This window comes from Sycon ciliatum, chromosome 1 (assembly GCF_964019385.1).
Source record: "Sycon ciliatum chromosome 1, ocSycCili1.1, whole genome shotgun sequence".
Taxonomy (NCBI): Eukaryota; Metazoa; Porifera; class Calcarea; order Leucosolenida; family Sycettidae; genus Sycon; species Sycon ciliatum.
In genome coordinates, this window is record NC_088643.1 from 47,543,707 (window position 1) to 47,558,427 (window position 14,721).

At 47.9% G+C, this 14,721-nt stretch overlaps 1 protein-coding gene across 1 annotated transcript; it reads right to left on the minus strand.

Annotated features, from left to right (window-relative positions):
• Positions 1-354: 354 nt before the first annotated feature.
• LOC135829742 (aldehyde dehydrogenase, dimeric NADP-preferring-like) lies at positions 355-13,914 on the minus strand. Its single transcript, XM_065342135.1, has 12 exons — positions 13,529-13,914; positions 11,874-12,017; positions 10,381-10,491; positions 9,517-9,640; positions 8,508-8,593; positions 7,787-8,032; positions 6,401-6,499; positions 6,042-6,094; positions 4,265-4,397; positions 3,289-3,359; positions 1,840-2,085; positions 355-1,055 (listed from the first exon to the last, which is right to left on the minus strand). The coding sequence occupies exons 1-12, from the start codon at positions 13,706-13,708 to the stop codon at positions 914-916; spliced, it is 1,635 nt and encodes a 544-aa protein (XP_065198207.1). The 5' UTR covers positions 13,709-13,914; the 3' UTR covers positions 355-913.
• Positions 13,915-14,721: the final 807 nt, after the last annotated feature.

The window sequence follows — 14,721 nt, forward strand, 5'->3', positions numbered from 1 at the left end:
GTGGGGTGCTGTGCAAGTCCGACTAGAGAGCTGCATGCATCAGAATTTGCTTTTTACTTCCCTCCATCAAATAATCAATTTAGCGTGTTTTCAAACAATAAGAGGACAGAGAAAGTGTTTTAACTCTGCACTAAGCGATCATCAGAAAACAGTATTGTTTTAGCGTGTCACACGTAAGATTGTCATTGCAGCTCGAAGCATGAGTATTGAGTGTGTTCAACCTCAAAGCATCAAGATAACGAGTGCTACTCAGCCCCATGGAGGGGTCATGATTTGCCCAGCCCCATGGGGGGGGGGGGGGGGGGGCATGATTTGCCCGGCCGCCGGCACTCTCATTTTCACTTCTTTAGCAGATCAACCGTACGTGAAAAACCTAGTTGTGTGAATTCAGCAGCACGCATTATGCCAGTAGCCAAGCTACATGTACATGCGCAATGAAGAAAACAGTAAAACACAGAATGAAAAAAACGCGAGATAGCTTCAGTTCTGTTTCCAAACCAAAAAAAGTGCGGGAAGAATTTTCATGGAACGAAAAATATAATTTTAAAGCTTGACAGCTACTAGTAGAATATGGATTTCAGCTATCTTTTTCAGCTATATTTTTTTCCAAAATGAAACTCCTCTATAAACTGCCCGCCCATTATTAAAAGAAACTTTTTTCGTTTCGTGTGAAAGGTCAATAATATTATAATTATGAACGATCTCTAGAAGTAGAACACGGGATGGCGAGAGGGTGTCAGGAGGCATGAGAATGCTGGACTGTTTTCTGGCGAATGGCCGACTTCCAGACAGGGCTTATGCTCCTCTGCGAGATCCCACTTTTGCAATGTGACTGCGAGATCCCACTTTTGCAATGTGACTGCACAGAGAGATACATGTAGCAGTAGAAGTGCAGTGAATTCAAAGGCTACGCTTAGCCTTTGGCTAGCAGGAGCGCTACTACAAAAAGCGTGGAAGTCAACAGGACCTGTGGCCAATAGTCAAATGGGTGGATAGATTCAAAATGCTTTACTGCCACTCTCGCATACGGCTTCTTGGCGTATCCGTAGCGTAACCTGAGCACACAGACATATATGCATGCACATGTATGTGCGGGCGTGCACACACACACACACACACACACACACACACACACACACACATACACACACACACACACACCTGGTTTCGTATCTTAGTTTATGATCCGCTAATGCTTTTTTCTTATTTTATCAGCTCTCCTCTTATGCCCTTTTCTTACCCGAAAAATACCTATAATGTAAGACTGATGCTGCATCCCTTTGCTTTTAGAGAGGATTGCTGAGATGAAGGAATGAATATACTTCGTACGCACATGCACATGCATACATGCATGCATGCACGCACACACACACACACACACACACACACACACACACACACACACACACACACACACACACACACACAGTTTTCTTTTCTTTTCGTGTAAACGAATCCAATCTACAAGATCTTCACCAGACTCCAACCCAAACCTGCGCATTGACTCGTCTCGTATGCAGTAAACTAGCTACTGCAGCAAACTGCATATTAGGTACTGAACCTCTCCTAGTCGTGCTGTGATAGTCAATTCGACAAGCTGACCCGACGACAACCTGTTCTATTCCTAAGTTTCCCCCAATGCACTGTACAGTGAAAAGAGCTTGATGACTGATGAGACAGGTATGTTGAGTGTTCACCTAGCCAAGCACAGGTGTATGGTGAGTGTTCACCTAGCCAAGCACGCCGCCGCCCGGTGTGTGAGAACCCGACTGAGTGAACAGGCATGCCGGGGCAGCACTGGCCAGTGCAGCAGTTTCAAGCGGCTAGCTATGAACTCACCAGCTGTTGAAACCATCCCAGAGAGACACTTGTAGGAAGGTGCGCTTGTGACTGAAGGTGCTGAAGCCTGTGTGGCCACCGTAAGCACCCATGCCACTGGCGCCGACACCACCGAACGGAGTGTTCATCCCGGTAACCTGGACGACACAGTCGTTAACCACCGCCATGCCGCTCGACGAGTTGTCAATTATCTCGTCGATGAACGCCTGACGATTGGAGAAGACGTGCAGTGAGAGCGGCTTGTCCCTGCCGCCGCATTGACGCACAGAAAGCAGGCAAAGCATGATCAGTTATGCGCGGATATGCCACGCGTACCCAAATGACACTTTTCTCAAGTACGGTGGCGCTAACCTCGCATAGTCACACTTAGCTGAAGTACGTCAAGACCCCGAGAGGAGGTTTGGCAGTGAGACCTGGGAGTTGCCAAGACGATTTTGACAACAAACACTGGGACAAAACACTAGTGACTAGTGGTGTGCAAAACACACGTGAAGTGGAGTATGAACAAAGAAGCACACATTGGTTCCTGGAAAACAACTACCCACGTATAGTATTACATTCTTTCTGTAAAAATTCCAAAGGATGTGCCGTTTTAGCCTTATTGCCTACTGAAGTGTTATTCTGGCCACGTTGGTACAGCGATGATGTCCTAATACCTAGAAATTAGCACATACTTGGCCATCTGTTCTGTGTATACGTATACCATAGTGGCGTCATCAAGAGGCTAGTTTAGCAAGGTAACGACAAACACCCTCGAAACGCAGGTTCCACTCGGTGACACAGAGCAAAATCCCGGGAGGCTGTGTTGGCCTCCAGTCAGCCTGGGTGATGCTGGCTACCGATGGACCCCAGAACTGGTGCTTCTTCAGATTGCAAAGTACTACAGTACATTGTACAAGGTGTGTGTGGGAGGGGGGGGGGGGGGTAGGAGAGGCTGTGCTACAATGGGTGAGGTTGCTAGTGTACCTGCACTGTGACATTGTACAAGGTGTGTGTGGGGGGGGGGGGGGGGGAGGGGGGGGGGTAGGAGAGGCTGTGCTACAATGGGTGAGGTACAAGGTTGCTAGTGTACAGTGTACCTGCACATTGTACACCCTACCCTAGTTGGACAACCTAGCATTTCACAAGACACTAAAACTCCCTTTCCACACAGCACTGTCAGCAGCAATTCACACACGTACACGTCTGGACAAATCTCCATACAGTACTCTAGCAATTGACTGAGACGGGACAGGACTACAATCTCCACTCCAGCTGCCGGAGACAAATTTGCTGCATGCTCTGATCGACAGGACACGGAACGTTAGATCTGCCCCTCTCCTGAAAACAACTCGTCCACTGATGCCAACCGCCCAGTGCAAATCATGTAAACTACCCAGCACACATCTTGAACAGCGTGACTACAAGTAGGACTGTGACGCAGCTAGCTAAGTTACTGTACACACATACCTCTTTCTTAGGTGCATCAGAATCTCCTCGGTGCTTTCCAGCGGCAGGATCGGTAGGATAGGCCCAAAGATCTAGGAGTGGCATATAAGGGAGGGGGGGGGGGGCAGAGGACACACACATGCATGTATGCACACATGTATACTTCAGTGGCACATGCTAGTAAAATACATGTTGCAATCTACAAAGGCAAGTTGGGCATGCACCTGTTCAGTCGACTCTGTGACACACTGAAGTCCACATATCAGTGACACCATACTTTCACACTTATGAAATCAACTGGTCTGTGACCACAAAGCGCCATGGCCATGCCACATATGTATGCATGTGCACTCATACCTCAGCTGTCCGGACATCAAAGTTACGGGCACTTCGTCTTCGGTCTACCGGGCACCCATTTGGTTCAGTTTTAGTGGAAATCTTATTGCTCTTTGCTGTGACTTTCAGTGGAAATAGTGGCATCACATGCCATCGTATCTCTGGTCTTTCCCCATCAGTGTACGTGACTCAGGGTTACGCACAGTGCCCGGTCCCCGATCCCCCGGATAAACAAGGCGTGAGCGCAGTATGCTTTTGCAAGTTCAAACTGCCGGTGTTGGGCAATATTAGCTGGTATGGACACAATGGAGGGCAGTTAGTTTGAGGTGCTATTTCATCTATACCTATTACTATTATTACTAGTACATCATAATCACGAAGGCATGTGCAAATAAATATGTAATGCGGGTGATCAAGCCATGGTGCAGTTCAAAAAATATGTAATGCGGGTGATCAAGCCATGGTGCAGTTCAAAAGACACAGTCTTAAAAGGCAATACTAATACATTGGGGTTGTCTAAGCTTACTAGTACTTTGTGCCTACTGCTTTGAGCATGTGTTATGCAGTGCAGCTACGGCACCAGTATCATCGCGGCAACAGGGGCACACACCCACATCTCGACCGCATCATCAACACCACCATCCCCCGCCCCCATACTCACCTCAGCTTCCATCAGCGAATCATCCTCTGTCACATCCGTTACAACGCTTAGTCCCATGAACAATGATTGGTGATCAATGGAGCCCTTGATGGCAACATTACCTTTCGTGCCTTCAAGCAAAGATACCAGACGACTGCACAAACAGAGGTAGAACATTGTCATAATGGACAATTTGTTATGAGTTATGACCTAGCTGTCCACCAATGAGTTACGACTAACCGTCCACCAATAAGTCATGACTAACTGTCCACCAATGAGTTATGACTAACCGTCCACCAATAAGTTATTACTAACCGTCCACCAACGCAACCACCGCAACCAGCCAATATGTTTTTACTTTAAAGAACATTTTATAAGGAAGTTGGTGGCTCCTACACTGGAGCATACGCTTTTCCCGCCGACCTGATTTGACACTTAACTGCCTCACGACTGCCATCCAGAGCACACGAGAGGTCATCAATCTGCTAAGGAAGATTGTGCCTGAAGAGCACCACTTATATAGTGCTCTCCAGGCCAAACCATCACCAGGGGTATAACCTTACACAGGCGCTCCGTTTCCAGTGCGACAAACACCTCGTGAACACCTGATAGCAGCGCGAGTCAGTGTCACTCATGGACAGGCAGAACAGACGCTGAGAACCCTCGGTCATCGCAACACTGTCACCTCCAAACGAACTAGTCACAAGCTCGCGCTGGGCACACCAGTACGAAATAGTGGTAGCGACCTCGGCGATACTTTAGTTGTTTGCTCTCACACTGGAGCTCGCGCTTTTCCCGTGTGTATATGTCTGATATGTGCATGACTCATGGTGTAACGCATGTTTCCGTCTCGGTCATGAGCTTTCAGTAAACTGCTAATAATTATGCTAGAAGCATAGTGCATGCACTCTGTTCTTCCTGTATGCCCTCTCTCCATACTCTGCACGCCAGTGTGCGCCAGAGTGCTCCAGATTTGTGAAGCACCTGCGTGGTCTCATCTTGCACGAAGACCAGAAGTTGTACGCTGAGACAATGACTCGGTATGTCCGGTGCCGGCTATGTTGCTTTGTTGCTTTATTGCGTCCAGCCATCATGTGCATCCGTGGTGCCCGATCAGCCTATCACCGTCCTGTGAATGCTTTGCGGGAGTTGGCCATCGCAGAGGGACGGCTATAAGTGATTTCAAGGTGACATTAGACAGGATAGTTTCCCTTTATAAAATAAGTCATGGCTTGTTCTGATGATACTTTGTGTATATTTAAAACTTCTGTACATCGGCTTTTAAAGTCAAATGGGAATTCGGTCCACGCCATGTCCACGACATGTCCACGCCATGTCCACGCCATGTCCACGCCATGTCCACGCCATGTCCACGCCATGTCCATGCCATGTCCATGCCATGGACATGCCATGGACATGCCATGTCCATGCCATGGACATGCCATGTCCATGCCATGTCCACGCCATGTCCACGCCATGTCGAATAACACTCAGTCTACACATACAATATTTTCTCTTTTTCTCTTTTCTTTCTTTCAAATCCTTTACCGTGTGTCGCAGTGAATTGTGTTCTGTTTGCCCGTACAAGAGGCGTTATCCGATTCTCAAGGTCATCATCCAATTCAAGAGAGTGGTGATTCTACACGTGGAATTTTGTTTGTTTTGTTTGTTGTCCAACAAGAAAAGCTACATGCGTACATATGATTGGTAAGGCCGTGAAGAAAAGCTACATGCGTACATATGATTGGTAAGGCCGTGGCTGAGCTCTTGACTCAGTCCTGGGTAACAACCTCCTCACCTGAAATGCCGCTCGTTAATAATGTTGCAAAACGACTTGCTTTTACTCAAATCCTATGGTGGGAGAAATAGAAAACAGCACAGAAGTTAAATGCATAGAAAAAGGAGATCTCTAAGATCTGCACTCCTCCAAGCAGCACTGAAATTCCCAATGAGGCCGATTCAAATCGCATTCAATGGTAAGATTATTAACTAGCAACACAATGGTGATAGCGGGCATATTCATTTTCACCTTCCTCCTCACAATGTATTTACGCAAACCGGCCAAGGTGGTTTGCTTCAGCCTGCAGCCTGGTTGCCCATGGCACAGTGTGGATAAATAATAACATAAAAGCAGCGGGCCATCATGCTATCACATACTTCACCGTCATGTAATCTCTGTAGAGCAGAGCAGAACTTCTTGACGAGTTCATCCTGTAGTGCGCGTGGGCAGATGATGTAGTCGCAGCTAATGCACAGCTGAGCAGAAGAATGCCACACACACACACACACACACACACACACACACACACACACACGCACGCACGCGCACACACACACACACACACACACACCAGCACACACACACACCAGCACACACACACACATATACACACACACACACACACAAACACACACACATGCACACGCACACATCGAGACAAAGTGACAGCCAATGTAAATGAAAAAGAAATCCGTCCACTGGACAGGTGCGCATATCAAGGAACATGTTGTGTAGCCTGGCACGAGAGGACACATAGATTCAGGGGATGAGATCAGTGCTGGTCTTTAACCACTCTGGTGGTGGGTCTGATCCACTTGCTTCCCGGCACCGCTTTAGGAGCTGCATCTGCACCTTGATCCTTGAGGGTCCTGCGGATGCGGAAAATCATTCCGACTGACTCGCTTGAGCCATAAGGATTTTACAAGAACCCCGAAGGTCGAGGAAGAAAGTGTGACCTACAACCAATGGTGATCTATTATTAGGCTATCACTCAAGGTTTTTTTTAACCTGGTCGCACACTCTCCCGTTCCCAACGTGGTCAGGGGCGTCACACACGGTACGACCATGGTCTCGTACCACTTTCGTCCAGGATGGTCCGCCCAGTTCATCCGAAAAAGCAATAGAAGAGCGCTAAAACGTACCCTGTTGACCAAAAAAAAAACTTTTTTTCCCCGAAGGACACCCTGACCCCGGGTCGTACCACTCCCCACTGCCCCACTGCCCCGCGGCCCCGCGGCCCGGGCTTTGGCGCCCCTGGTGGTAGTACATGTATTGTCACAAACACAGAACACGAAAGAAAGACGTTTCTGTCTCGACCCAGACTGAAACTGAGCCTCACAGCCTCTGCCTGACTAGCATGCACATTGCACAACATGACTACAGTATAGTGTAGTGGATAACCCGCTCATTACTAAACATACCTGACCAGCATTAACATACCTGACCAGCATTAACATACCTGACCAGCATTAACATACCTGGCCAGCATTAACATACCTGGCCAGCATTAACATACCTGGCCAGCATTAACATACCTGACCAGCATTAACATACCTGACCAGCATTAACATACCTGGCCAGCATTAACATACCTGGCCAGCATTAACATACCTGACCAGCATTAACATACCTGGCCAGCATTAACATACCTGACCAGCATTAACATACCTGGCCAGCATTAACATACCTGGCCAGCATTAACATACCTGGCCAGCATTAACATACCTGACCAGCATTAACATACCTGGCCAGCATTAACATACCTGACCAGCATTAATGGACTTGCCAAACATGATTCTAGTGGCTGTCACCTCCAAGTCACAGCAACGATCAATGATAACAGGATTCTTGCCGCCTAGTTCCAGAGTGCAGGGAGTCAAGTGCTCTGCAGCCGCACGCAACACAATGCGACCGACCGGTGTGGACCCAGTGAAGCAGATGTGATCAAATCGCTGCTTGAGAAGAGCAGTCGTCTCGGGTATGCCTCCTGTGACGACGGGAAAACAATCCTGAGACAAGACAAGCAGCACAGATTGTTTGAGAACGGTGATGACTGCAGACACTGCTTCTGCTGCCGCCGCCAACCCACAGCCGTCACCACCACCACCGCCGCCACCACCGCAGCCGGTACCGCAGCAGTGGGTACCACAGCCACTGCTGCTGTCACCGCCCTGATCACCGCTGCCTCCACCACCGCTGCCTCCACTGATGCCACTGTCGTTGCCACTGTTGCTGCATCATGAGCATCTTCCAGACTTCGTTTCAAACAGTTCCAAGAATATTGCGTAACCTGTAGATCAGGTAAATTAGCCAGGCAGTGACTAGAAATATTGGTTTTACATTCTCGTTATACATGTGCAAGTAGAAGTACACGCAGCAGTCGCCTGTACAAACATCCAATTTGGGGTGGTTCCCAAATTATCAATTTTGCACTAAAAAAATGGGAGAAATATCCAAGTGAAAATTGCCTTCCAATCAACTGACCGGATCGAGGTATAGACCAAGCCGCTCAGCAAGTACTTTCTCCATTGCTGGAGAAACTTCAGATGGCTTGAGGACAGCTGTATTTCCTGTGAACACACACATGGGTGTATTATTGATATTGTGTGAAAAGCATGATCGACAATTCCATTATATATATTTTTACAGTTATTTCATGTGTAAAAGCCGCTTTTGTTGGGGGGGGGGGGGGTGAGTGCGCGGTGAAGTGCGTGTTGTGGTGCGTGTTGAGTGCACAGCAGGGAGTCGTACCCCTGGTGCACGAGTACACGGATACCCATATTACCTCCGCACCTTACAAGGAATCAGGCCGGCTGAAATCATCAAAATGATATAATTATATGATATTCGACTGGCGTTATACACATGCACGCACATGCACGCACATGTGCATTTTTACGTTCGATTTTCGAAAATAACATCGGTTCTACCTGGCTGATTTGGATGGTCTTGGACTCGTTGGAAAGCTCCCAAGGAGAAGTTTACAGTGAACTCTAACTCACCAGTGCAGTAGGGTACAGTGCAGCTTTCCTTTATTTGAGCAAGAATTCCTTTTGAGTATAATCGTGCCAGGGCTTTTTCCTCTTGAATCGAGTGGTCTGAGGTTGTGAAACCATTCCCAACTCACTGTTCGTCACACAGTTCCTCATTTCCCCCACACACTATTGATGTCTTCCTACTCTGCAAATTGCATTACAGTCACACCAAGTCTAAAGTCTCCGATGACATGACGACAAATGTTTGGTAAAACTGGTGCTGTGTCCGCAGGCAAACTTTGCTCACCTGCCAATCATACCCTACCACCCTCTGGTCATAGTAGGGCTCAAGTGGAAGGGGCAGAGGAGGAGAGGGTACTGGTACTGGGATTAGAGGCTTGGAGCTTGACAAGCCCGACCAGTAATGCAATCAAAAAGGAGAACGTTTTGCAGTCTTACTGGCTTAGCCTACAAATCCTCTTCCCCAAAACAACTCAGGGCTACCCATCATGTCATACCTGCCGCAATGACGCCCACCAGTGGCCGTAGTAGCAAAAGCATTGAATAGTTCCACGGAGATATGACAGCCACGACACCAAGCGGCTGTGCCCTTTCCTGCACTTTATTGAACGAGGCAAGGAGCTGCACGAAGCAAGGGGCACAACTGAGAATCAGAAAATGCATGGTCTCTTGTCTGAACGCTCACATGCGCTCTCTTCACAGTACAAATCTCTCCATACAGCACCATATGTGCTAGGGAAATTCTGCTGGATTAGGGAGGGTGCTGGATTAACTCATCTGATTCCGTTACTGCTGCAATGTGCATGAAGAGGACATTTGGTTACTGGAAAATTATGCTGGTTTATCGAGGGTGCTGGCAGCTGGCAGCCCCAACGACCCACAATAGATGATAGTTATGCCAAATAACGTGCAACTAGACTTGGGACGGCATTGTAGAGTAGTTGCATACAATGTTCAAAGTTGTAGGGGTACCTGTGACTTGTGCTCCGGCAGAGCTCAGAGCCTACCATGTACACGTTGTAGTACAGTTTGTATGCAACTGGTGTGCAATGCCCTCCCAAGTCTAGTTGCACGTTATTTGGCATATCATCTATCCAAAGCATCCGCCTCTACTTTGGGTGCACATATCGCGTCAGCGGGGAAGCTTCAAAGCCGAGAGTCAAGACTGATCTCCAATAGGCCTCATTGTCCTGGTAGGCTGTGCTCCTCAGAGTGTGGGGTATCAAGCTCATGGGTTGGCCATGTCTGAAAGAAGCATTATCTCTAAGCCACCAGCTGCAGCATACGCACTTGCCACTACCCTAGATAACTAACACCCGCGAGAGACGAGTTCTCAGTTTCCTCCTCTTCAATGCACTCACCAGGGAACGGGTGGCATTCCGCGGCCTCATCCAGGACGACAGGTTCCTGATTGCATGGTCAATCTCTGCGTGGATCACGGGCAGCACGATGTACTCCGTCTCCTCCGGGCTCTGTGCCAGTCAAACAGGTACAGCGCGTATTGGTTATACGGCGTGGTCGTGTAAAAGAATATGCTGCCTACAAGAATGAACTCTCATGTTTTCATAATCATAACATGGGTTTCAAGTGCATATTTATTCTTACAAGCAATTTTATTGTACAGTAGAATAATTATATGGGTCCTAAGAATGGACTTTGTGTAGCGAAACATGAAACATGAAACATGAAACATGAAACATGAAACATGAAACATGAAACATGAAACATGAAACATGAAACATGAAACATGAAACATGAAACATGAAACATGAAACATGAAACATGAAACATGCAACATGCCACATCAGTACAAAGTACAGTAAAACCTGTAATGGCGACCACTCGACCATGGCGACCACTCGACCATGGCGACCACTCGACCATGGCGACCACTTTTCCTTGTCACGGATGCATTCACATTCAAAACACCTCGGATAAGGCGACCACTCGCTCAGCGCGACCGGCGACCACCCACCCGCGACCGCTTTGTACAGTGCTAGTCATGTAAATGTATGCATTGCATGGTGCACCAGGCATGGTAGATCTACACATCAGTGCAGGAAGTGTAGATGTACAGGGTGCATGCACGACATTTGACAGGTCTGAGGACCCCAGGCACACGAGTCGGGCTAGAGTAGCATCGGTGTGTGCGCTGTGATGCACTGATCAAAATGGTGTATCACATGTGGATATGGTCACGTGACCCACTGAACCTGGATAAGAAGACCACCTGGCCACGGCGACCACTTTTTCTCGTCCCTTGAGGGGTCGCCTTAGACAGGTTTCACTGTATATCGCCTGTAGTAATAACATCCGTCCAATGCAGTTCTGATCCGACTCGCGTTGAGTCGTAGTGCTGCAGATTCAACTGTTGCGGTCATGTAACTCAAGTTGCATCGCCACATGGTAAGCCTATGTGACTATGACCAGTCGCATGCACAGTAGCACTACATTGCATATACGATCATCTTCCTGCCTCTGCGCACATGCACATGATATGTCACACTTGATTTATCGTGTGTAAGAAATATCGGCAATAAGAATAGAAAGTCGTTTTTCAAACACCCACGCTATAACCGATACCTACTGTAGTAGTATGAGCACTTACACCGTCTTGAGTCCCACAAGAAGAGTTACTTTATCGCAGCAATAAAAACAAGCGTACAGTACTACTCTTCCGTTGCAGTTGTGATTTTAACCTTACTCTGCTCTGGGTCAGACAGAGTCACGCCACCGACCCAATGTACCGGTATGTTTGTGTAGCACAGCTCCTTACTTAAGTAGAATGATGTAATGTTTCAAGGAATGTTACACTAGGAGACCTAGGTGGTAGTAACCATGCTGTTAAACTTACTCTTTTAAAGTCATCAATTCCAGCCTGCAGGAGTGTACTGAACTCCTCTACAAGAAACTTCCGCATCTGCTCGAGGTGGAAGATGCGCTGCCCGTGCTCCCGGAGTTTACCCGCATGGAAGCTCTGCCTGGCCCTGTCAACAGCCTTACAAACACATAGCACAGCCAGGATGCCGGCATTATGGCCCGCGACATAACACATCATGGCGATCATGCGGAATTAAACTAACTTGGCAAAAGTCCCTGAGCACACTGGCGGGGAGCGGCTACGAACTTACATCATCAGTCCTGGCACCAGTGGGATCGGTGATCGGTGATCGGTGATCAGTGATCAGTGGGATCGGTGATCAGTGATCGGTGATCGGTGATCAGTGATCAGTGGGATCGGTGATCAGTGATCGGTGATCGGTGATCAGTGATCAGTGATCAGTGATCAGTGATCGGTGATCACCGATCACCGATCAGTGATCAGTGATGGCTACACACCTACACACTACACTACAGTAAAACACCTGTCAAGGTGATCACTCGGATAAGGCGACCACCTGCCCCAGAAGACCACTGTAACCAGGACCAAGGGATGCTATTTCCAGTCAAACGACCCTGGATAAGGAGGCCACCTGACAACAGAGACCACATTTTGAAGTTCCCTTGAGCAGCGGTGCTTGAGCAGCGGTGCTTGAGCAGCGGTGCTTGAGCAGCGGTGGTCTTAGACAGGTTTCACTGCAAGTCTTACTTTACACTCATCATCTCATGTTGCTCTTATCCCTCTTATCCGGGGTTCCGCGACCAGGCACTGCCCATAACTTTGATATGTCTGTGACTCTGAATCATATACGTTTCAAAGGGGAAGGCCCGGGGGCCATTGTGCCGGGATAGTGGCGCTTGTCCAAGTAATTAGTTCTGTTCAGACATGCATACATAAGGCCAAGGCATATCACTCATTATCCATCTAAAGAGCCTGTTAGTGTTAGCGGGCGAGCTGAGCCTTGGTGTGAAAGTAATTAGTTGTAGCCTGCAGGCATGGTGACCAGGCGACTGGTGTACGCATTAGCAAGTGACTGTTCAATTGGGAATAAGGGCTGAACGCTGCATCGCGCGCAGCCTTCTCGGACCAAAACCAGTCCAAAAGACTACATGGGCGTTCATTCGTGCTTTTACAAGAACGAAATAAAAATGTGTGGCGCTAATAGTGACATTCTGCATATAAATGCCCATAACGTTATAATCTAGTAGGACGCAGTCACCCAGGTTCCGTGGAAGTGCGCGAGTTCGATTGGGAATAAAGGAGGAAGGGAGCGTCTCAGCTTCCCCGGACCAAGACCATGAAGACCATTCGACTCCGCACCCTGAAGACTACAACTACAAGCAGTGAGTGAGATTTTATTTTTCGTCGCAGATTGTTGTGCACCGGCGCGGTATTTCTATAAGTATAAGTATAACTGAGAAGTACTCCGGGCCGGGGGCGGTACAGACGCTAAACGTTATCGCTCCGCGACTTTCACATGCACAGTAAACATGGTAAAACCCATCACTAAAAATAAAGCTGGCGTGTCTCTTGACTAGCTCGTCTTGTATCGAATCCTAGTTTCAGCCGCACCACTTCTTTTCGGTCCTCCCTATTTGCCGGAGTTTCCGTGTGATAATGGTACTTACTTGCTTCATTCTTTGCTCCAGGACAAGGGCTGTATCGGCGCTACAGGCCGATGCCTTCGAGGCTGTAAGTGACATGGCCAAGGTGGTAGATACTCCAGCACAGATCCGCACCACTGAGACGGGACCACCAAGTCGACCAGGAACGCCGATGCGGCGATGGCGATGATGGAAAAACGACATAGCACTGCTACAGTCATCATGACTTGTGCATGACTTTGTACAAATGACTGGGACTACAGACTCAGTCTACACTACACAGTCTACAGACCTCGTCGATCTACAGCTAGTACAGGAAGCAACCTAGCTTTCATGCAGTTTTACTGCATTAGTTCAGCCGAGACAAAGTCTTTCAAAGAGACCGTCATGTACAAGTACTGTACTAAAGACTAGAAAAAGTGTAGAAGTGGATACATGACTAAAACTTAGTAAAAGTAAAACCATGGTAAACTAGCACCAGAAAAGTCTGTCACCATACAATCATGAAAGCTCTGTCACATTATTATCATAACGGAATCACAGTAGTGAGTTGCATGACGATGATTGTGCTACACTTGCCTGCAGGCAGCTCTACATGAATTGATTGTGACTAAACAAACTTCGCTCAGTGTAACGACGCTACAGATGGTCTAGAATACATTGTACATTGTACTACAATTCATGCTCTCCACGCCTTCCGAAGTATTAGTTCGCAGTTACAGTAACAATTTCGTCTTTCACACCACAATACTCAATAGCGCTATCAAGAAAAAGGAGCAGAATGCTGTATAGAGAGAAAGAGCAACATCGTTGTGAATCCGCACCTGCAGCTCATGCAGCGTCTGTTTTACACCACTCCGTGAGCGACTCTGACCCTCGCTGCGTAGATCTACCTGGGGCCTGATGCAGAGGTGTTTTTCGCCCTGGAAACGGAGTGTACATGTACGTGTCACTGTTAGTTCGTATCCCTTTTGATGTTGGGGCTGTTTGGGCTGTTCGAGCACTATTACTTTATTAGTATTACCGGTATGTAGTGCTCCGGGAGTACAAATAATAATTCACTCAGCCATATCTTATAATGTATATTTATGTAGGGATGCTCGAAACACAGACTGTCTAGGCTGCACCATGACTCCTGGACCTGGGCGTGGGGCCCTACCGGGGAGCCAACACAGTAGTCAGTACTAGACAGTAGGTCTACGTGTGTGTGTGTGGGG

Coding starts and splice junctions, on each gene's coding strand:
- LOC135829742 (XM_065342135.1), bottom strand. CDS start 13,708: ATGTCGTTTTTCCATCATCGCCATCGCCGCATCGGCGTTCCTGGTCGA. Junction 6,095..6,400: donor AGAGATTACATGACGGTGAA/GTATGTGATAGC, acceptor CTCCCACCATAG/GATTTGAGTAAAAGCAAGTC. Junction 4,398..6,041: donor ATTAACGAGCGGCATTTCAG/GTGAGGAGGTTG, acceptor CTGTTTGTGCAG/TCGTCTGGTATCTTTGCTTG.